Here is a 24,588-nt window from a genome sequence, read left to right on the forward strand (position 1 = left end):
TAAGTTGATGAATAATGCTATATTTGGAAAAACAATGGAAAATGTTAGGAAACAGAAAGATATTAAGCTCGTCACACATTGGGGTGGTCGTTATGGAGCAAAAGCACTGATTGCCAAACCCAATTTCCATAGCTGTATGGTATTTGATGATGATATGGTTGTTATTGAAATGAATCGAACATCTGTATACTTCAAGAAACCTATTTACATTGGATTCACGATTCTCGATCTATCAAAAACAATCGTGTATGATTTCCATTACAACTATGTTAAACCTAAATTTGGTGATTCAGCGAAATTGATGTATACTGATACAGATAGNTGTTTGCTACAATATACATCATCCCAGAGAAGAGATTTTTTCTGCAACGTTTTGTTCTTATTATTCGGTTTATAATTAATTTATCAATCGAAAATTTTCATGGTAAAATGGGAAAAAATGTGAAAACAATCAAATTTCATGTGAAACAATTTTCATAAGTTTTATTATCACTTGAATGATACAAAATANAGAAGAATGAATTCGAGAAGAACTTTTATAAGTTGATGAATAATGCTATATTTGGAAAAACAATGGAAAATGTTAGGAAACAGAAAGATATTAAGCTCGTCACACATTGGGGTGGTCGTTATGGAGCAAAAGCACTGATTGCCAAACCCAATTTCCATAGCTGTATGGTATTTGATGATGATATGGTTGTTATTGAAATGAATCGAACATCTGTATACTTCAAGAAACCTATTTACATTGGATTCACGATTCTCGATCTATCAAAAACAATCGTGTATGATTTCCATTACAACTATGTNGCAAAACCTGGTAATTGATGAATTCAGCAAATGTTATGAATATCTCTCTGTTTTCCGATAAACTCCTTAAATCCCAATGAATTCAAATCTCGTTCCCTCTCCAAGGTACTTCAGTTTGAGTCGCTTCTCAGAAACTGCATTTTGAAGTTTCTCCAGACGTGTTTNGTATGGTATTTGATGATGATATGTTTATTATTGAAATGAATCGAACATCTGTGTACTTCAAGAAACCTATCTACATTGGATTCACGATTCTCGATCTATCAAAAACAATCGTATATGATTTCCATTACAAATATGTTGAACCTAAATTTGGTGATTCAGCGAAATTGATGTATACTGATACAGATAGTTTATTATATTTGTTTCGAGTACCAAACATCTATGAGTCTATAAAAGAAGACATACACATGTTTGATACATCTGACTATAAACAGAATAATGAATATGGAATACAGCTANGAGAGTAGCTGATGGACTGATGTTGAGCGGTTCTATCCGAAGGGTTTATATACGCAAATCTTATCAGATAATGACGTCATGACATCATTCTAGAATAATCAAAAAGAAGAGTCCAAAACCTTCTCTGATCTTCTAGAATTGCAGCGAGAATGTTCGAGAGGGTTCGNCACGATTCTCGATCTATCAAAAACAATCGTATATGATTTCCATTACAAATATGTTGAACCTAAATTTGGTGATTCAGCGAAATTGATGTATACTGATACAGATAGTTTATTATATTTGTTTCGAGTACCAAACATCTATGAGTCTATAAAAGAAGACATACACATGTTTGATACATCTGACTATANCCCAATAAGTGTCCTTAAAACCCCATACGATGGATGAACAGAGGAAGAAATTACTGCACGTGTTAAGAGAAGCATATGAGATGCTTCTCTATGCTCAAGCTGATGATGTGGAGAATCTGACGAATCTAACGAAGAAGAATATTAAATTGTTGAACAAATATTTGAAAAATGCCAAGACTAGTGGTGAAAAGAGNCGGAATTTGTAGGTCTGCGAGCCAAGACATGCCTTCAGGATGTTGGATGATGATAAAGCTAAGAAGAAAGCTAAGGGTGTCAAAGCTGCTACACTCAGGAGCATCACATTTGATGATTATAAGACCTGTCTCCTTGATCATGAGCATATAGTGAGAAATCAATATTTAATCCAGAGTAAAATACATGAGGTGCGCACAATCTGTCAGAAGAAATTGGTATTGAGTTGGGAAGATGATAAGCGTATGATTTCAATGAATACGACAGATACTTTACCTTGGGGGTATATTAAACCAAGTGNGAGATTCAACTTTTATCGGGCTGCCGAGGAATATACAATCTAAGAAAGCTGTGGTAAATATTAAAAACAGTGATCAATTCTGCTTCTTGTGGGCGGTTACAGCAGTTCTCCATCCGCAAAGTACTAATGTAAATGGAGTGAGTTCATACCCCCATTTTCGGAACGTATTTAAATATGAAGGGTTGAGTTTTCCAATGACACTCAAAAGTATTCCTAAGTTTGAAGAAATGAATGATCTGAAGATCAATGTTTATGGTATGGAAACACAAGATCATAATAACACAATCTTCCCTGTTTACTTGAGTAAGAAAATTACTGCTCGAGAAACAATCCACTTATTAATGATGGCGAGCAACATAACAACGTGTGATGAACCAGTCTTCCATTTCGCATGGATTCGCAATTTATCACGTTTGGTTAGTTCTCAAATTTCTAGAAGGAAGGGTTTTACATGGTTATGTGATCGATGCTTGTGCCACTTCCGGTATCAAAACTCCTTCGAAAAACAAGGAAGATTATGCTAATTTAAACAAGGTGCGAATGATCATGCTTGAAGAAAAAGATAAAATACTGAACTTCAAGAATTTCAAACATCGAGAAACGGTCCCATTCACTGTTTACGCAGATTTGGAATGTATGATAGACTCAAAAAANGTCACTTTGTCATTGATTTTGAATTTCGGTTCTTTAACTCTATTGTTAAAAAATGTTCCATAAACTTGGTGATGAAGGAACTTTTCATTCATTTCGTTCACATCCTTGGGTTTCATGTGAATTGTTCCATGTTTTGTATCATTATAAGATGATATGATGTCAGGAAGTATATCGAACCATCTGTATGATCCTTGGAGAGAGAATTTTTTCCACATTCGCTCTTTCAACNAAGTACATCAATATTTGAAGACAAATAAACAAATGGAAACCTTATCAGCTCAGCAAATTGAAGATTTTCAACCAGCAGTGATATGTTACATGTGCAAAAAAACTTTGGCTACAAATGATAAGGTTCGTGATCATTGTCATTTAACAGGACGATATCGTGGAGCTGCGCATCGGAGTTGTAATCTCACATATCAAGATTCTCATACTATCCCCATTGTATTCCATAATCTCTCTGGTTATNGTCTACTCGACGCCTGGGATAATTCCTACGTGCAGGTCTGTGGAGTTCCTCAACTAGAGCTTCTTTTTCTACCTTGAACTTTTCTGTTTTTCCTTGTTTTTTCACCTTCATTCTCAGTTAACGTTTTGGAACTTCTCTTAACACGTCTTACTCCTTTTCCACTATCTGAAAACTCTGGTGCAGCTGCTATACTATTTTGTTCATCCGATTCGATTGGAGATTTTTTACCTGAGCTCTCCAATGTTTTCACTCCCTCATCTAGTATTCGAATGGTTTCAAGGTTCTGTGTCGTGTGTTTTACTAGTAGATTAATCTGCAAATCTTCAATCAAACGCTTGACAACTTTCATGGAAACTACATCATTATCTTCTACTACTTCAGCAACGTTACATAATTGCTTGTTTTTCATATCAAATTGTCCATCTGCTGTGAGCTTGAAGCCCCGACCTGGGGGTCCTTGAATATTCCTGGGTGCAGCTCCAGCAGCATTCAACTGTCGTCCAAACACATCAACGCTCCAGCCTCCCGCAGTTCCTCGATAATTGAAATTATTTCATTATTATGATTATTATTGCCAGCTGCTTGAGATGCATACAACAATCGGAGTCGATCCACCAACTCATTTGGATCATCCCAATGCACATAATCGATATTACGCATCCTCTTTGCAATCATTTGGTTTGACAATCCTCTCCCTTGGGGAGATTGAATCATGAAATTCACAAACTTTTGTGTATTGTGTCGCTTCAATCTTTTCTTTGGATCAAAATATTGCCTATCGAGATGGGTCATCTTCACGATTTTTGTGAATCTTCTGTAATTTTCTCCACATTAGGTTTTTTTTTAAATAATATTTCAAGAAGTCCTGGAGTTTGTTTATATTTCTCACGACCAATCACAATTGTTTCCCCTTCAAATTTAATTGGAGTAATCCCGATCACCCAATCACCTTTATACTTGCCACTCGTTTTCATGTCTAATTTTCCATCCTCACCTGGGGTGTTGAATAATTGTAAATATTCTTGAGATAAATTATGAATATCTTCATCCTCCACAGAATCAGAATCATCTTGATCATCAGTATTTCCAGTCTCCATGGCGGGAGATGATGGTATGAAAACATTTCTATCTAACTCTGATTCTGCTGGTGGTGGTGGTGGTCTTCCAGAAATATTTGAATCATCCATTTCCTTCATTCGTTGGATCTTTGTTGGAATATTAGAATCATCTGTTTCCGCCACGCGTTTCCTTGAATTGGGAACTTTAAACTTCATATATCTCTTTGCTCTCCTAGGAATTCCAGCATGAGTGGTTTGATCCACTAGTTTTTGTAATGGTGTAACCACTGGTTTGAAAACTTCATTTAGAGTTTTTTCTGTATCTTCTCTCCCCAATTTCATTAGTTTATGCTTTCCACGAATTGCTTCACTTGTATCTGCGATTTGTTGTAATACATGCTTCTCTTTATTCAAAATAGAACTTGTCATGATGAAACCCGGGATGCGACTGCTTCAGAAAATCATGTGCATTATATATTTATAAAACAATCGAATCCTCTTCTATAGCGACCATCATTCAGCTCTCTATCTTTATCAATCACTAAAAAGCTATATTTATCGACATTCCAACATGAGGAACATATGTCTTTGAATTGATTGTAAGTCATATCCGTGTTGACATGATCTTCATAGATATGTCGCAAATTCTTATCATCCTGCTTGAATAAGATCAATAAATTTGCATTATCACATACGAGATGTTTTGGAATACGTGTATATGTTTGACAAAGGTAAAAGCAATCAACATTTCGATGACGCTCCATACAAAAGAAAGCACGCATATTATCTTACTTTTCACACGCAACATCATCGAAGATGAAGATGGAATTGGGATTCGCATCTTTCAGTTTTATGACTTTTTCATGTTCGTTGAATGGAAAATATCCAATTGTGTTCGTTGCTTCTAAAACTTTTCTTAGAAACTCATATTTCGGTTGATTCAAAGACTTTGAATAGATATACACGTTTTCGAATCTAAGACCATTCGGATGTGTGATCAGCGCCAATAATGCATTCGTTTTACCACAGTTCGAAGGTCCACAAAAGATTGCTCGAACTGTATTCGGTAGTAATTCACCATGACGTTTCTCTTTCATTTTATCATCCGCATTCTGTACTACTTTATCGAAATTCGAAATGGGTAATCTCACTTCCTGTTCCGCGAACTTCATTTTTTGATGAGTATTACTCATGACTTCTCATGTTCAACTGAGATGAAAACATATAAATTGTGGGTTTATATATCATTCACACTCAGTCGAGTATGAGCTATGATAGTGAGAGGATGTAAGAGGAGTGGGAGAGGAGTTTTCAATAAGATAATCAACAAATTACCTATCGAATTACATATCCCTGGATATCAATATTGTGGACCAGGAACGAAGTTGTCAGAGAGGTTAGCTCGCGGTGATCCTGGAATCAATCTTCTCGATAAAGCGTGTATGGAACACGATATCGCATATTCAAAGAATCGAGAGAATCTTTCTGCAAGACATAACGCTGATAAATCATTAGAAAACAGAGCGTGGACACATGTATTGTCAAAAGACGCGGGTTTGAGTGAAAAAGCTGCAGCTTGGGGTGTAGCTAATGCTATGAAAGCTAAAACTAGCTTCGGATTTGGATTGAAGCAAAGAGTGGGGGGAAAAACTAGTAAACGTGGGAAAAGTTTTGTGAAAAAGAAAAAATCATGTGGACGTGGTGCTGTTGCAAAAAAGCATGTTGCTCTCAAAACAATCATCAGACCGGTGAAACAATCGATGCGCCCTGGAGATGCGATCAAATCAGCTCTTCAAGCTGCACGAGATGCTGTCCGAAACGCTGGAGGAGGGCATTCTGTAAAATCGCCAAGAGTATTACCAGTACCTGGAAAAATTGGTGGAGTACTGCCATTCTTGATTCCCTTATTTGCTGGGTTAAGTGCCACGGGAGCTTTAGCTGGAGGCGCCGCTGGTATCACAAAAGCTGTGAACGACGCGAAAGCAGCTAAGCAGTACCTCGAGGAGAGTAAACGTCACAATCAAGCAATGGAAGCAATTTCAATGGGTAACGGACTGTATCTGAAGCCCTATAAAACAGGATTGGGGCTCCATTTGCAACCAAAAAACTCATAAAGCTACCACACCGAGGCCTCAGTGATGCTGATATCATAAAATACTCCAAACTCATGAAAATTCCATATTTCCGAGGAGTTTATATGAGAAATGGATTGCCCCTAAATGGACCTCGGATGAATGAATCAGCTATAGTGACTACACACTCACTACACACATTCACTATAGTCACTATAGTGAATTTGGATGTTAGGGATGGTCCTGGCAGTCACTGGGTGGCATATAAGAAACGGAAAAATGAAATCATTTATTTTGATAGTTTTGGGAATTTACAACCACCAAAAGAATTGATGGATTATTTCGGTGTTNAGCGAAAAATGTGGGTTTAACGAGTCTCATGAAAAATTATGTTTCTCAGAGTCCTAACCAGTGGTTTTTGATGGAGAATGCTGGTTGGCTCAAGAATGATAGTATGGACAGTAATGAGACAATCACTGATGATGCAGGATATTTCGACATCTCTATACCATTAAGTCTTCTACTTGGCTTCGCCGAAGATTATCAGAAGATTATTGTGAATGCGAAACATGAACTCATTATTACGAGATCGAAAACGGACATCAGTGCAGTACTTCAGAGGGCTGTCAATAAACAAAATCCTGAGGAGAAATGGAAGATTAACCTTCAAAAGATTGAGTGGTTGATCCCNCGAGAATCTTCCACCTTAACACTGTCGGGGACCTCTTCTATTCTAGAAGCGAATTATTTTCCTCCCATTGAATTATCCCACAATGATCACTATAGTGTGGCTCTTGTTGAATTATTGACATTCAATTCAATTCCAAATATTACAGAAAAGAATAATAAGTTCTACTACTCTGATAATGAGAATAGGGAGTATACAATCAGCATTCTCCAAGGTAGTTATGAGATTGAAGATATTCAAAATTATTTGCAGAAGGTTCTGCAGANTGCTCAATTTCATCGTGAAAGACACCCATTACAATGGGTTTTCGTACATGGGAATTGTATGAGTATCCTCTCCTCCCAGCTACCTCGAAGCATGTTTGGGTCTTGAAGACATCATCTCAATTGGAGAAACCAAGATACGTTATTCTTGGATTCNTAGTTAGGATTCTTAACGTGAATTCTATGTGTGTGGAGTGTAATATCACTGGAGGCGCGTATATTAATGGGAAGAAAACTCACATCATTCACGAATTTTTTCCTACTGTGCCTCCAGGATATAAGGTCATTGAAGTGCCGAAGAATCTCATTTACCTTCCGATCGTGGTCCAAGCAATAGATCATCTTCAGCTGAAATTGATGGATCAGGACGGTGAATTGTTGAACTTCCAAGGAGAATTAATTACAATAAGACTTCACATTAAACGTACCTAATGGGTATCGTTTTCCAAACGAAGATCGTGAAGAGTTATAAAAGGGAGTCATCTCCCCAAAGGACTAGCAGTCATCAAAGACCCATCAAACCGTTAACACGTGAGAGTATTCAATTCTTCAACAGTTTAAACTTGAGACCTCGAGTGTAAATCCAATCATAGATAGGAAAAAATAATATATTATGGAGGACATCTTGAAGATTCAAAAATCTATCGTCTTCGATGAGTCAGTTTCTCACTATGAGATGCATACCCATCAACCCTTTGCTTCATCAAGCTACTGTAATAATGATGTAATTTCAATTACTGTGCAACATCAAGATTTATGTTTATTCCCCAGTAAGAGTCATCTGCATATTAATGGTCGATTAACCAAAGATAATGGAACAACACTAACCGAGAGAACAAGACTCGTGAGTAACGCTATCTGTCATCTGTTTGAGGAAGTGCGATATGAGCTCAATGAAGTGGAGATTGATCGAGCGAAAAATGTGGGTTTAACGAGTCTCATGAAAAATTATGTTTCTCAGAGTCCTAACCAGTGGTTTTTGATGGAGAATGCTGGTTGGCTCAAGAATGATAGTATGGACAGTAATGAGACAATCACTGATGATGCAGGATATTTCGACATCTCTATACCATTAAGTCTTCTACTTGGCTTCGCCGAAGATTATCAGAAGATTATTGTGAATGCGAAACATGAACTCATTATTACGAGATCGAAAACGGACATCAGTGCAGTACTTCAGAGGGCTGTCAATAAACAAAATCCTGAGGAGAAATGGAAGATTAACCTTCAAAAGATTGAGTGGTTGATCCCCTATGTTAAAGTGTCAGACGAGCGCAAGGTGAAGCTGCTCAATTTCATCGTGAAAGACACCCATTACAATGGGTTTTCGTACATGGGAATTGTATGAGTATCCTCTCCTCCCAGCTACCTCGAAGCATGTTTGGGTCTTGAAGACATCATCTCAATTGGAGAAACCAAGATACGTTATTCTTGGATTCGAAACGAGTCGGAAAAACATCCAGACAGCCAATGCGAGCCACTTCGATCATTGCAGTATCCGAGATGTAAAGCTTTTCCTCAACTCTGAAAGCTATCCATATGGCAATTTGAATTTGGATATTGCCCTCAATCAGTATTCAACCCTATACAAAATGTATGTGAACTTCCAAGAGTCTTACTACGGAAAGGAAGCTGAGCCGTTATTGAATAGAGAGAAATTTTTNGAAACGAGTCGGAAAAACATCCAGACAGCCAATGCGAGCCACTTCGATCATTGCAGTATCCGAGATGTAAAGCTTTTCCTCAACTCTGAAAGCTATCCATATGGCAATTTGAATTTGGATATTGCCCTCAATCAGTATTCAACCCTATACAAAATGTATGTGAACTTCCAAGAGTCTTACTACGGAAAGGAAGCTGAGCCGTTATTGAATAGAGAGAAATTTTTAACAGACGCGCCATTAATTGTAATCGATTGTTCCAAGCAGAATGAGTATTTGAAAACCGGACCAGTTGATATTCGTCTCGAATTTGAATCATCTATTCCTTTCGCACCCAACACATCAGCGTACTGTCTCCATGATCGAATTGTTGAATACAATCCTATCAGTGGAGGAGTTAAGAAACTACTGTAAATATAGGAGGTTGTGGAGCTGTAGACGATGGAGGATATAAAAATAAATAAATACATCAAGATAATCATGTATATTAAAAGATGAATATATAATTTTTTTTTATTAAAAAAAAATCCATTGTCTCATTATTCTACACACCTTCTTCTCATCAACATAATAATAAGACTAATAATAATGGAAATAACTTAGAACTATGTGAAACGAGTTTAAAAAATAATTAGTCTATATGCACACCCCCACCAGGGAATATGGGTACCCCCACCGCACGCGAAACGATGAGTCATCAGCATAGTAAACGTTCCGAGTAGAAATTATGGGAAACCCCCACCACGCGCGCGATTCGATGAGTCATCGGCATGGCCAGCAGTCTGAGTGACTCATCGATGACGTCATCTTCGAGAATATTCGATGACCGTGCTTCTGAGTGACTCAGCGATGACGTCATCCTCGAGAACATTCGATGACCATGCTGCCGCCTAGGGGCGGGCGCTGGAAGCTTGATCCAGAACCTGCCCTGTTTAACTACTAAATACGCTTCTGCCAAATTATTCTCTGTCGAATTATCCTTTCTTGAGTCACCCACATCATCATCTTCGAGTATAGAATGGAATTCATCGTCATCATATTCACGATCGCTATCAACGTCATTCTTTATTGTTGGAAAAGTCGATGATAAAATTTGCTGGGCCAACAATCGAATTTGAGGATTCAGTTGACGATCTTTTTGTTTTCTTTTCCTCGATATTTTAGATTTCGGTAGTTTGCTCAACGAGTTTCTGTAATGGTGTAACCATCGGCTTGAAAGCTTCATTGAGGCCCTTCTCAGTATCATCCTTTCCTAACTTTATAAGTTTATGTTTCTCTCGAATTGCTTCACTTGCATTAGCGATTTGTTGAAGCATATGTTTATCTTTGTTCAACGTACAAGTCGACATGTTGAAGTTCAAGACACAACTGTTACGAATATTGAGTGTCTCAGATATTTATGAAACAATCAAATCCTCTCCGATAACGTCCATCATTAATTTGTGTATCCTTCTCTATCACTAGGAAACTGTATTTATCAATATTCCAACAGGATGAACATAAGCTTTTGAATTGATTATAAGTCATGTCTGTATTCACATGATCTTCATAGATGTATTTCAGGTTCATACCATCCTGCTTAAATAATATCAATAAATTCGTATTATCACGCACAAGATGTTTTGAGATCCTTGTATACGTTTGACAGAGATAGAAGCAATCGACATCTCGATTTCGCCCCATACAGAAAAAGGCTCGCATGTTATTTTGTTTCTCACATGCTACGTCATCAAAGATGAAGATCGAATTGGACCGCGCATCGTCAGGTTTTATCACTCCTTCATGCTTGTTGAATGGAAAATATCCAATTGTATTGGTTAATCCTAAAACTTTCTTTAGGAACTCATATTTTGGTTGGTTGAGGGATTTTGAATACATATAAACATTTTCAAGTCTCAAAGCATTGGGGTGTGTAATGAGAGCCAATAATGCATTTGTCTTTCCGCAATTAGAAGGTCCGCAAAGAATTGCACGCACTGTATTAGGCAATAATTCTCTATCACGTTCTCTTTGTATTTTATTAGTATCATGCTGAACAATTTTATCAAAATTCAAAATTGCTAACTTAACTTTTTGTTCTGTGAATTTCATCATCATCGATCAGTGTTACGCATGACTTCCAGATTTGAACTGGAATGAAAATGTATAAATAGTGGGTATTTATACTTTTCATATTCAGTCGAACAGATGCTATGAAAGTGTATAGACGCAAGAGAAGTGGTAAAGGATTAATCAACAGGTTCATCAACAAATTGCCAATTGAACTCCATATTTCCGGTTATCAATATTGTGGGCCAAGTACAAAGTTAGCTAAAAGATTAGCTCGCGGTGATCCTGGTATTAATCCTTTAGATAAAGCTTGTGAAGAGCACGATATTGCATATTCGAAAAATCGAGACAGTCTTTCAGCTAGACGCTGATAGGACATTAGAGGAAGCAGCTTGGGGTCGTGTATTATCAAAAGACGCAGGTTTAGGTGAGAAAGCTGCTCCACGGGCGGTAGCTAATACTATGAAAGCTCAAACAAAGCTGGGAGTTGGATTAAAAAAGCAGAGGAAGCGGATCACAAAAAAACGTGGAAAAAGTCTCGTGAAGAAGAAGAAAACATGTGGTCGTGGTGTTGCTCAGAAAAAAGTACCTTTGAGGCAGATAATCCGGACGGCAAAACAGATGATGCGCCCCGAAGACACAGTCAAATCGGCTCTTCAAGCAGCACGAGATGCTGTCCGAAAAGCTGGAGGAAAGCGTTTCATCAAATCACCGCGAATATTACCAGTTCCCGGAAAAATTGGAGGAATTTTACCGTTTTTGATTCCATTATTTGCTGGCCTAATTGCCACGGTAGCTTTAGCTGGAGGCGCCGCAGGCATCGCGAAAGCGATAAATGATGCGAATGCAGTTAAGCATTATCTTCAGGAGACAAAACGTCATAACTAATCAATGGAGGCTATTGCAATGGGCAATAGCTTATATTTGAAGCCATACCCTGGAGATCAAAGAACGACGGTACAATGACGGTATAACGTCGTTGTTGCGTCGTTGATTTTTATTGTCGATTTTGGGGCTAGAAAAGNAAGTGGAGATTGATCGAGCGAAAAATGTGGGTTTAACGAGTCTCATGAAAAGCTATGTTTCTCAGAGCTCTAACCAATGGTTTCTACTGGAGAATGCTGGTTGGCTTAAGAATGATAGTATGGATANATGGGAATTGCATCGGATAAATTTTCGTATAATTAACTTTAGATAATAATTATTATATTCCCATTGTTTTAATTTATTTTATAACGTGTTTATTAAGGGGGGGCATGATAATACAGAGTTGCAAATTCTAGCCAAGGGGAGGGGATTTCAAAATCTATTTGAGCCACCCCCCATCCCGCCGTTCGCATGCGTTAATTCAATAATTTAAAAAATTTCGTTAATCAAGATTTCACGAGGGGGTGAAAGGGGGAGATACAACGGCTGACGACCGCAAATTTTACATAACAAGGGGAGGGGGTTTCGGAATCTAGCTGAGCCACCCCCATCCCTCCGTTAGCATGTGTTGATTGAATAAAAAAAGTTGTTAAATAAAAAATCAAAATCTCGAAAATTGAGTCTTTGCGCGGGGGGGCGGGAAGTGGGAAATACAACGGCGAAGGGTTGCAAATTTTAGCCAACTAGGGGAGGGGATTGTCGAATCTGACTGAGCCACTCCCATGCGTTGATTAAATGAAAAAAAATGTTAAATAAATAATGAAAATCGCGAAAATTAATATTTTACGAGGGGGTGCAGGGAGAGCTAGGGGAGGGTGGGGCAAAATGGCCCCCCTTCAATTGTCAATAACTTGTGAATGACATTGTGAAAATTCCCAGTTTCAACTTCATTTTGAAGATAATTTTTCATTCTTCAAAACGAGCTCTAACTCATCCCAATCGGATTATTGAATCGGAAAATATTGACGATTGAAGGGGGGCCGTTTTGCCCCATCCTCCCCTATAATGGCGGAGGGTTGCAAAATTCACTCAAAAAGGGGAGGGGGTTTCGAAATCTATCTGAGCCACCCCCATCCATTGATTAAAAAAATTGTTGAAGAAAAATTATCAACAGAAATCGTTAAATAAACAATGAAAATTGCGAAAATTGATAATTTAAGAGGGGGTGCAAGGGGGAGGTATGATGGCGGACGGCTGCAAATTGTACTCAATAAGGTGAGGGGGCTCCCAAATCTGTGCCACCTCCATGCATTTATTTTAAAAAAAATTTTTTTAATCGTAATAAAAATGGGTAAATAAACAATGCAAATCGCGAAAATTGAGAATTTACGAGGGGGTGTAGGGGGAGATATGATGGCGAAGGGTTGCAAAATTTACTTAAAAAGGGGAGGGGGTTTCAGAATCTATCTGAGCCACCCAAAACAAAAAAGTTATGATGAACCTCTAAAAACTCATAGTTATTATATGAAATATCTGAATGACACAAAGAATTTTCCCCTTCCGTCAAAACTAGAATATTGCTCATAACGACAGTTAGCTTGCCTTGGATAAAAGTTCCTTTCTTCGTTTCGAAAGCTTATTTTTGTACTTATGTGATCTATTAAACGATGTTACATGGAAAAAACACTGGACTCATTTGTCTCATTGAAACATGAAGCAAAACAGAGAGGTCTCATTTTGCCCCGCTGCCAATTTTGCCCCGGGGTCTCATTTTGCCCCGGCCTCCCCTACTCTTTTATAACATTTTTTCCTAACTTCAACGGTTAACGAAATAATTTGATGCAAATTAGGAAAACCAGCCCCAATTCCCATCCAACGTGATATGAAATCCAAGTTATCTTGGTCAATTTTTCAATTGTCAAATTTTGAAGGAATGCATCTTCTAGACCGTTTTGTGATCAATAATTTTCATCATTAACTTTTTTCTCTTATCCGATTATTTACGACAATATTTAAACGAAAACACGGCGAGTACTGCCGACAACGTCACTAACAACATCACCCACAATGTCCGATATATACCACTTTTAGATACATTGAATTTAATCATTGACTTTATGTTTTTTTGGATCCCTGAATACGAAGATGTTAACCATTTTTTGTAATTCCGGCCATAAGGCAGCGTTTCACGGACGCTCCGCGTCCGCGAATCTCTGCCTACGGCCGTCATGATATAAAATATTGTTCGTCATACGGCCAAAAAAACAATTTTCTGACAAATATTTCTGACCCTTATTCGGACTTCATTTCGACCCTTCTAGTGAGGTTTATAAAACCATAGGTTGCGAGGGGTACAACCAAGGTTCACACGTGTCGAAACTAAAGATGATGGTCACGAGGGTCGAAAATAAGGAACATACTGGTCACGGCTATGGTTTATGAGAGTCGAAATTCAGGGTTATGAGGGTGAAAAGTGTAGGTAAGAAATAAAGTCCAGAAATGCAGGTCAGAAGTGAGTATCATATTCAAACCTATTCGGAAGCCTATTGCTAATTTATCAGCAAAACAGGCGCAACAGTTGATAACATAGAAAATAAATATTGACTGATTTTTTTTTCATACCCTCTCACCACACATTCATGCATTTCTGAGTAAATTGAGAAAAAGAAACAATAATAAGATAATGTCCTAGGTTTGAAACCACGTCGCACGAATGGGAGCATTCTAGAAAGGGCTTCGTCTCATGTGATATATGAATATTTAACGCACATGAATAGATTTATCTATCCATACGTCCCTTGAATCAGTTAATTACGTCGTGTAAACGGAAGAATCCAACTGTAAAAACACTGTAAAAACTCCGGTCTTACGAACGGTCTGAAACTAAGACTTAAGACAGGAAGTCCGATAAACGGTCTTAAGATCAGTTTAATTGCCGATCTTAACATAAGATCTTACGAAATTTAACCCGTCAGTAGGCGCGCTAAGAGCGATTCCCTCCCAAAAATTTTTACTTCATAAGAAATATACACTAAATGTGAAAATATTTGGCTAAATTTTTTTTATATGCCACAAGTAACTCTTCTAGTTCACTCTTGCTAAAAGTTGTCTATCGATCAGGGTTGAGTAGAAAAAAAGAATTTTCTTCCGCTCGGCCAAAATTTTCCACATGTTACGGATATGGGACTCGTGACGCTGAACCCCGGATAGCGCCGCCTGTGGCGATATTTGCCTCTATTCTTACGAGAAGCCGATGAGCGATTCCCTCATCGGGCGCTTCGGGAATGCGGGTGGAACGTTAAGATCGTTCATGAGTCCCGTTCCGATCTTAAATTTTGAGATGGCAACTTCAAGGTTGAAAACGGGTCTGATTTAAAAATCTCTAGGTAGGTTTAAGTTCGGTAAGATGAAAGATCGGTTGACAATATAAAATTGATGCAGCGATTAAAATCGAAAATGTAAGACCATTTTAGAGTCTTAGCTGAAACTATACTAATGAATCGATAAATTAAGTCATTCATTAATTTGTCGATAGATAAATTTGCTTAAGAATTAAATTAATGGCTTATTGAGTTGATAATTCAATAAACAATAAATTTTTCCCCTTGTGATCCTTACATTTCTACCCCTAGGTTGTAATACTATCGAACGGGCGCTTCGCGTCCATCGCTAGATTTATGTATACTATTTCATTTTATTTTATTTTCTTTCTGATTCTGTTTTCATGATTAGATTAATTCAAATTGATTCGTCCTGTACTTATTATATGTATGTGTATATTTTCCTTAATTTACAAGTTCAAAAATTGAATGAAGAGGAAATGAGGGTAAAAATCTAGGAGTCAAAAGGTATGGGAAAAAATATGAGGATCAGAAGGATCAACATCTAAGGGTCAGATTGTAAGAGTCCGAATATGAGGATCAGAAAGTGTTAGAGTTGAACCCGCCTCCTCCCTCGCGGCCCTAATATATTTTTTTTATTCAATCAACGCATGCTAACGGAGGGATGGGGAGTGGCTCAAATATATTCTGGAATCCTCTCCCCTCTTTGCGTAAAATTTGCAACCCTCCACCATCATACTTTCCACTTCCACCCCCTGGTGCAATTTCAACTAACAAGATTTTTATTTTTTATTCTGCAATTTTTGAATTTATTTAAAAAACAGATGAGAACGGAGGGATGGGGGTGGCTCAGAAAGTTTCTGAAACCCCCTACCCTTGTTGGGTAAAATTTGCAACCCTGCGCCATCGCACCTCTCCCTTCCACCCCCTCGCAAAGTCTCAATTGCCGCGATTTTCATTGTTTATTTTTTAAAAACACTTTTTTAAATCAACGCATGGAGGTGGCTCAGTCAGATTCGGGAACCCTCTCTCCTTGTTGGATAAAATTGGTAACATTCCGTCGTCGTACCTCCCCCTTCCACCCCCTCGTGAAATTTTAATTGACGAAATGTTCATTCTCAATTCAAGAACTTTTTTAATTATGTAATTAATCGATGCGAACGTAGGGATGGGGGGTGGCTCAGATAGATTCTGGAACCCCCTCCTCCTGTTGAGTAAAATTTGCAACCCTGTGCCATCATACCTCTCCCTTCCACCTTCTCGTGAAATTTCAATTACCAACGATTTTTGTTTTTTATTCAAAAAATTTTAATTTGATTTAAATAGCGCATGCGAACAGAGGGATGGGGGCTAGCTCAGTGAGTTTGAGGATCCCCTTCCCTTGTTGGGTAAAATTTGCAACCCTCCCTCATCATACCTCCCGCTTCTAGCCCCTCGTAAATTCTCAATTTACGCGATTTTCATTGTTTACTTGAGAATTTTTTTTACGATTTTTTCAAGACTTTTTTTTAAATAAACGCATGAGGGTGGCTCAGTCAGATTTGGAAGCCCCCCCCCCTTGTTGGGTAAAATTTGCAACCCTTTGTCGTCGTACCTCTCCCTTCCACCCCCTCATGAAAGCTTAATTAATAGTTGGTAAAATTTGCAACCCTCCGTCATCGTACCTTTCCCTTCCGCCCCCTCGCAAAATCTCAATTTGCGAGATTTTCTTTTTCTATTAAAATTTTTTTTTGTTCAATCAACGCATGCTAACGGAGGGATGGGGGGTGGCTCAGATGAATTCTGGAACCCCCTCCCCTTGTTGAGTAAAATGTGCAAGCCTCCGTCGTTGAACCTCCCCCTTTCACCCCCTCGCAAAGTTTCAATTTTCGAGATTTGCATTTTTTATTTAACATTTTTTTTATTCAATCAACGCATGCTAACGGAGGGATGGGGGTGACTCAGATAGATTCTGAAACTCCATCCCCTTGTTGAGTAAAATTTGCAACCGTCCTCCATCATACCTCTCCCTGGACCCCCTCGTAAATTATCAATTTTCCCGATTTTCATCATGTATTTAACATTTTTTTTCATTTAATCAACGCATGGGAGTGGCTCAGTCCGATTCGACAATCCCCTCCCCTTGTTGGGTAAAATTTGCGACCCTCCGCCGTCGTATCTCCCCCTTCCACCCCCTCGTGAAATCTTAATTAACGAAATTTCAATTTTGTATTCAAGAAGTTTTTAATTTACTTAGTTAACACATGCGAACGGAGGCATGGGGGTAGCTCAGATAGATTCTGGAACCCCCTCCTCGTGTTGGGTAAAGTTTGCAATCCTGCGCCATCATACCTCCCCCTTCCACCTTCTCGTGAAATTTCAGTTAACAAAGATTTATATTTTTCATTTAAAAATTTTTCAATTTATTTAAATCACGCATGCGAACAGAGGGATGGTGGTGGCTCAGTCAATTTCAGAAACCCCCTCCCCTAGTTGGCTAAAATTTGCAACCCTCCGCCGTTGTAGCTCCCCCTCCCCCTGGCAAAGTCTAAATTTTCGATATTTTCATTTTTTATTTAACAATTTTTTTAGGGGAGGGATGGGGGTGGCTCAGCTAGATTCTGAAACCCCCTCCCCTTTTTGAGTAAATTTTGCAACCCTCCGCCATCATACATCCCCCTGCACCCCCTCGTAAATTATCAATTTTCGCGATTTTCATTATTTATTTAATATTTTTTATTATTTCATCAACGCATGGGGGTGGCTCAGTCAGATTCAGCAATGCCCCCCCTTTATTAGGTAAAATTTGCGACCCTGCACCGTTGTATCTCCCCCTTTCACCCCCTCGTGAAATCATAATTAATGAAATTTTTTAATTTATTTAATTAACACATGCGAACGTAGGGATGTGGGGTGGCTCAGATAGATTTTGAAATCCCCTCCCCTTGGCTAGATATTGCAACTCTGTGTTATCATGCCCCCCCTAATAAACACATAAAATAAATTAAAACAATATAAAAATAATTATTATTATCTAAAGTTAATCATACGAAAATATATCCGATGCAATTCCTATCTTCTGTACACTTTTGATCACCTAAAATAAAATAACAAAACATGCGGCAACATTGCACACCCATTAAACCCTCACGGACGGGCTCGGTATGTCATACCGACCCATGCAAAAACGCACGGCTCTTTTCAAAATTGAATATTTCCGAAACTATGGCAGATAATACAATCGGACTAACACCATTGGGAAGGTGAATACTGTAGCTTCAATTATATATTTTATTTATAATTTTTCATTCATCAGAAAATATGGGATGCGAAGAGTATTGAGCGTGTTGTAGACTTGGTAGCAGAAAGGCCCCGTACGTGAGGGGTTAACTAGCTCGGCAGACGACTGGTCAGACCAGCCTGGTCTACGACTACTGTCGACTTTACCGATCCGAGCGGGAAATTGATGCTACCGCCATCTCGCGGCATTCCCCCTACAAGCTTCTATCATCATTCTTAACACTAAAAATAATTTCATCCAATTGATAAATAACAATGCAATTAACGGTACCAATATGAATAAATATCTCATATATCAACTTTTATAATGTTTTTAAGGGTCATTCCCCCTTTACTGGCCCCAAAATCGACAATAAAAATCAACGACGCAACAACGACGCAACAACGACGCTACACCGTCACTCCATCGCCAGGGAACCAAAATTGACCATAGTATAACTTTTGATTCAGTCTTCTGACGGGAATGAAAGAAATTGCAGATTTTTTTCGTTTTCTGCTCTTTATTTTCATTCTTTTGACAGTTTTACTCAATTTGCATATTTAACTATTTATTTGTTGAGCCTTATATAAAAGACATGACATGGGTCGAATCGAATTCAATCGAGAAATCGAACATGGTGGCTCTTAGTCGAAGCGATTTAACTGACACGGCAGATTCACATGAACGACATTTTGAACTGGCACGGCAGATTCACATTAACGACATTTTTTTCCTTATATATAAATTACATGGGTAATTAATCGAACATGGCGGATTTCATGGAGATAATAGATTAGTTTGCATTCAAATTCGATTAATCAAATATAACTGGGCATCACATCAGCTGATTAGTATAAGGTTACGGAGACATACCGCAAGGTGGCAGTGTAAAAGATGGCGCATCAATGTTTTAAGAAAATGCGCGCGAATTCCAAAGCCAATGTTCAGCAATAAGAAACAAACACCGTGGATACACTAAATACATCAGTGCATATTTTCCACACATGTATTGGTTCCTAATAAGTTGAGTCGGAAGTTATTTGTCAGTGATAGGGAAGGGTGGGGCAATATGGTCATCTGGAGTAGAATGGACACTCGAAAAATTTGCAAAATAGAATTTTTTTTTAAATATTCTAATTTTCGAAAATTGTTTCATTGGCCAATAAATAATCGAATTTTTTAAAATTGCTTTTTGGCAAAGTTCACAACTAAAAAATTATTCAAGATTAGAGTACATTGGGCACCCGAAAAAGTTGGTCTTTTTCAACTATCAATCAAGAAAATTTTCAACGGACATTTTCCAACAGAATCATGTTGGCATCTTTTTATAGTGGGAAATTAGGTTTGGAAGGGATATCAACAAATAAACTTCAACTCTATTAAAATTGAACATTGAAGATGTTTCTTCAAATAAAAAATATCTTCAAATAAATATCTCTATTATTTCAAATCTCAGCATTGAAAGCTTGAAATATAGAGTAGCTTTGGATTTCCTATTTTAGTAGTAAAATAACTTTGAAATTATTAATTTTTTTCAATAAACAATTGCCCGCCCTTCACAACTAACCTTTTGTCTATTTGTAAAATTTGTAAGATGGCTACTTTTCTACTTACTGTGACCGCGTTATCTGACAAGCAAAAATCCTGAAAAGGGTTTTAGGGGTGTCAAATAAGCGTAACAAATAAGAGGGGGTAAATTCAATAAAATGATATATTTCCAGTCAACTTTACATACAGATGGTGAGGCCTTTTGACTCGGATCTAGGGGGAGGGTAAGGCCAAGCGACTCTAACACGCGCAATATCGGGAAGGCTCTAATCAATAAAGAAGGGGGGAGTTTAGTCGTGTCTAGGGGCGTCTCGACTCTTACAATAATTATCTCACTGGGGGCAGAAGAACAAAAGTGTGGGCTCACCGCTGGGGGGACGGAACGGGAAGATAAGACTGCAGAAATAGTGACTGGGAAAAGGGGAAAATAACTCGTACTCACAGGTCCTCTCGATGCTGGGGAACTGTCCGGGGTAATTAACACCTGGGCCTTCTCGGGGTCCTCTCCAGGGGATGCTGAGCCTCCTCTCCACCTCAGGGTCTCCTGGCTGATCTCTCCGATGTGGGATGAGGTCCAAGATCCTCCAACAATCCTCTTTACATTGCTATGGTTCTCTGGGCACAATTGACACGACGCGTTAACTGGGGCAGTCGTGAGACGAGCGGCTTTCCTTTCCGTCAACGTCTTCTTCGCAGGGGGGCAGATTGAGGTGGGCCAGGAGCGGAATCGTCATCCGCTTTCCGGGTGCCTGAGGTGAAGGGGGCGTTCTTCGGGGTTTCTTCCTGGGGTGCCGGTGTTCCACTTTTAGTCTAGGGCCGGAACTGTTCTCCATCCTGGGGTCTCGTCGTTGCTGGTCGAGGGGGACGGAAGGGTGAGGTGGGGAGGGAACTAGAGTAGTTGTGGGGGGAATGATAAGGTAGCCAGCGGTGGCCAAATATATAGTATTAGGGGGCAGTGTAGTTGAGGGCGATAAAAGAGTATAAAAATAATAAAAAATAAAAAGGTTGCCTCGTCACATTACAAAGGAAAACACCATAAAACAATGGAGGGAGGAAAGATACATGAGCAAAGAAAAATTTGTGTTTCACCCTCTCGACACAAGTCAACAATGAGTTTTTTTTCGTGTTTCAGAAAGTGAACAATATTGTTGAAACAAAAAATTGAGGAAGAAATCAAAGTTTCCATTTTACCCCATTTTTCCTTTAACTTACAATTCCTACGACGTAGTCTTAGAACAATTTGTTTTTATAACCTTCAAATGAACTTGGAACAATAGATTTGATCCACTTCAAGTCATTATTAAATCTGGTGTCTATTTTGCTACACCTTCCCTTAAGTGCTAAGAACAGATAAAGTAATTGAGATGATTGATAATTAGATTGATAATTATAATTTGAATGTCAAAGGTGGAATCAAAACAATTAATCTCCTGGTTTTCCAAGTCATTTATTGTTTTTCGAGGTTTTTGTTTAATGAAACCAATACTTAGTATACCCTAAAATCAATGAGTATTGAACAATGAGTATTTATCCGTGAAACAAAAGTCAAAACACTTTTTATGTGCAGATTTTCAATCATCCAATTTCTTCATTGAATCGACTAGGAAAAGTTCAAAAATGAAGCATAGTCAGTCAGCTTCTTTCGAACGACACTGCAATAATTGCTTTTTTTTCAACATTTTTAGGAATGAATAATAAAAATGGTTCAAACTTCCAGAAACATACTTTTTAGCCATGAAGTTGAATTTTGGTGAAATTCTGAAAAAGGGACAAATTTGTTACAATTCAAAAAATAATAATTTTTAGTTTGAAAAATTGATTACTATTGAATTATTTACATAAAAAAAGGTCGTGGTCTTCGAAAATCATAATTTTCTAATAATTTCATTAGTCTACTCCGGAAAGTCGACTTTCACTTTTTTCAAGATAAAAATGTTCTCTAATAATTATGAGTAAATAGCAATTATAGTATTAGAAAAAAAAATTCAATTTCATGGACAGTACAGTAATAATTTTCAGGCAAGAGACATTTAATTCAGTTTGAGAGAAAAAATTCGTGCAATTCCTAATTTCACTGAAAATCTAATTAAATTCAACCCTCTTGAACAGCATGAAAAGAACTTTTCAAGTATTCAAGTTACTTGAATTCTCAATTAAAAGATGAATATTCTGTGCCAAATTAATCTGTATTTTCAGTTGATAAACAAATTATAATCGTCCAAATCATTTAGGTCAGAAAAAATAGAGTGATTCAACTTTCTTAATGTTGCGTTTACTGGAGTTTTCTTCAAACAAAGTTGATTAGAATCAATAAGTTATAATTATGAGAGACTGACATTTTTTACGTTAAGTATAGAAGAATCTGTATGTAATACAATGAAAATGATTGAGACAAGATCTTTTTTATTTTATCGAAATTATTATTTAGAATTAGAAGATTGACAAAAGATCTGACCCGACGCGGCTTGGGTCAAGAGCTGTCGGGGCTCAAGGCGATTAGTTTTAAATAAAGTTAATATTTTATTGGGCGCCAGTCAACTTTGACGAGGTAGACAACTCGATAGGTTTCAATTAATAATTTTAGAAAGAACAATAGACTCTAGACAAAGGGTAGGCTCGACTTTGGAGACCCAATAGAATTAGAAAGACCAAGGAGAGAGAGAATATACAGAATCACGGGCTACTTACTGTTGCTGCCTCGGAAATCGACTCTCCTGGTGTAGGTTGACAATTAATAAATTTCACAAACACAGAGTTGAGAGACTAACTGTATTTGACAATTAATAAAGACAAAAGAAAATGGTATATGCGAAAATACAAAAGTTCCCTGGCGGACCTGTCGATTGAAGAATCGAGTTGTTCAGTATATCGATTAGCATTCGAGTGGAGTTCGATTCGGATCTCAGCTGATGGAATCGAAAATGAATCGACTTCCGAGGAAATCGATTTACATCAATCGAGGCACGATCAACGTGTTGTTCAGTCGTTTCATTTAGGTGAATAATATGAGGCTGAGTCCTAATCGACTTGAGAATGGATCGATTCTATTACTGAGAGCACGGGAAACTATTATAGAACGACTAAACAACGAGTCGATTGGGGCTCGATCAACTTGAACAGTGCGGTCAATCGAGTTACAATCGAATTGACGGTCAGTCGATTCTCCAACTGAAAAGATGAAAACTATTTTGAAACGACTGAACCACCCCTCGAGTGTGGGTCGATTGACTGCAATAGCGGGGTCAATCGAATCACAATCAACTCGAGGGTCAGTCGATTCTCCCACTAAAAATATAAAAAGACTATTGCGAACGACTAAACAACCGGTCGATTGCTGCTCGATCAAATTGAACAGTGCGGTAAATTGAGTCGCAATCGACTTGATGGTCAGTCGATTCTCGAACTGAAAATATAAAAAAATATTGCGAACGACATAGCACCCATCGAGTGTGGGTTGATCGACTTGAATAATGGGGTCAATCGAGTCGCAATCGACTTGGAGGTCAGTCGATTCTTCCACTGGCAAGATAAAAAATATCCTAAAAGGATTACATAATGGTGAGAACTATATCTAGTGCCGCCCGACACGAGAGTGACGTGCTTCGACACGTTCGGCACTCGTTGAGTATGGCCCACCGGGTGCGCAACACAGTTGACGAAATTTCGTCGAGATGACCTAATTAGCTATGTCCTTTGGGCTAGTCGGGTCAGTCCATTTTATTTATTCAAATCCTTAAATGTAATTTCCTCGAGATTTCCGAGGCTGACGTTGGGGCAACTAATAATCGTGTTACATGATAATCAATTGTTTCACTTTGAGCAAATAGTAATAATAATTAAATTCAAAATTGCTGATATGATTTTAAAAAAAGTTCCGACTTAATATTCCATAACAGTAAAGAATAAACATGATGATACTTATGTAACATTATCTGATTCATTAACGTGAATTTCAGATCCTCAAAAGAGGACAGAGCAGAAGTCAAGCTATCATTCTAAACTTTGATTTTTAATCAGGTGATGATATTCTAAGCGCGGAATTATATTGGTGATATGAACAGCAGATTAATTGAATTACCGAGTGCACCAATTATAAAAATTTATAACAGTGTTGGCACGCCATTTCTACCAGAGTATCAACAAATATTGAATTCCAGAAATTGACTCTCTGGGTGATATTCGAGAAGAAATTGGTTTGTAATTATGATTGAAATTTTATTCAGTGACTAGCACATGAGCAACTCATTTATTGTAATATAAAAAATTAACAGCTAATAAATTGGGACATATTATTTCCATCAGTTGCATTGCTTTTTGTAATCAGAATGGTTATGAACCATGAATTGGAAAAAAAGAATATTGAAACTCATAGGAAAAAGGACATAATGAAAGGGAGATCAACTAGGGGTGGCGCTAGCAAATTTAAAAAAAGGCTATTTTTTAATTATATCATCTAACTGGAGAAATTTTTGGATACGCTGCGTAGCTTTATACCAAACTTGAGTCAGTAGGATCATTTCTGAATTTTATCAAAATTTTCC

At 37.9% G+C, this 24,588-nt stretch overlaps 1 protein-coding gene across 1 annotated transcript in view; it reads left to right on the top strand.

Moving 5' to 3' along the window:
- Positions 1 to 11,994: 11,994 nt before the first annotated feature.
- LOC107041996 (NIF3-like protein 1) overlaps positions 11,995 to 24,588 on the top strand; it is an 86,056-nt gene continuing 73,462 nt past the window's right edge. Inside the window, exon 1 of the mRNA XM_015262844.1 lies at positions 11,995 to 12,000. Within this exon, the coding sequence (XP_015118330.1) occupies positions 11,995 to 12,000 (6 nt within the window). The remainder of the gene's footprint in view (positions 12,001 to 24,588) is intronic.

Source organism: Diachasma alloeum, unplaced genomic scaffold (assembly GCF_001412515.2).
Source record: "Diachasma alloeum isolate Michigan unplaced genomic scaffold, Dall2.0 Dall_scaffold_00400, whole genome shotgun sequence".
Classification (NCBI taxonomy): Eukaryota; Metazoa; Arthropoda; class Insecta; order Hymenoptera; family Braconidae; genus Diachasma; species Diachasma alloeum.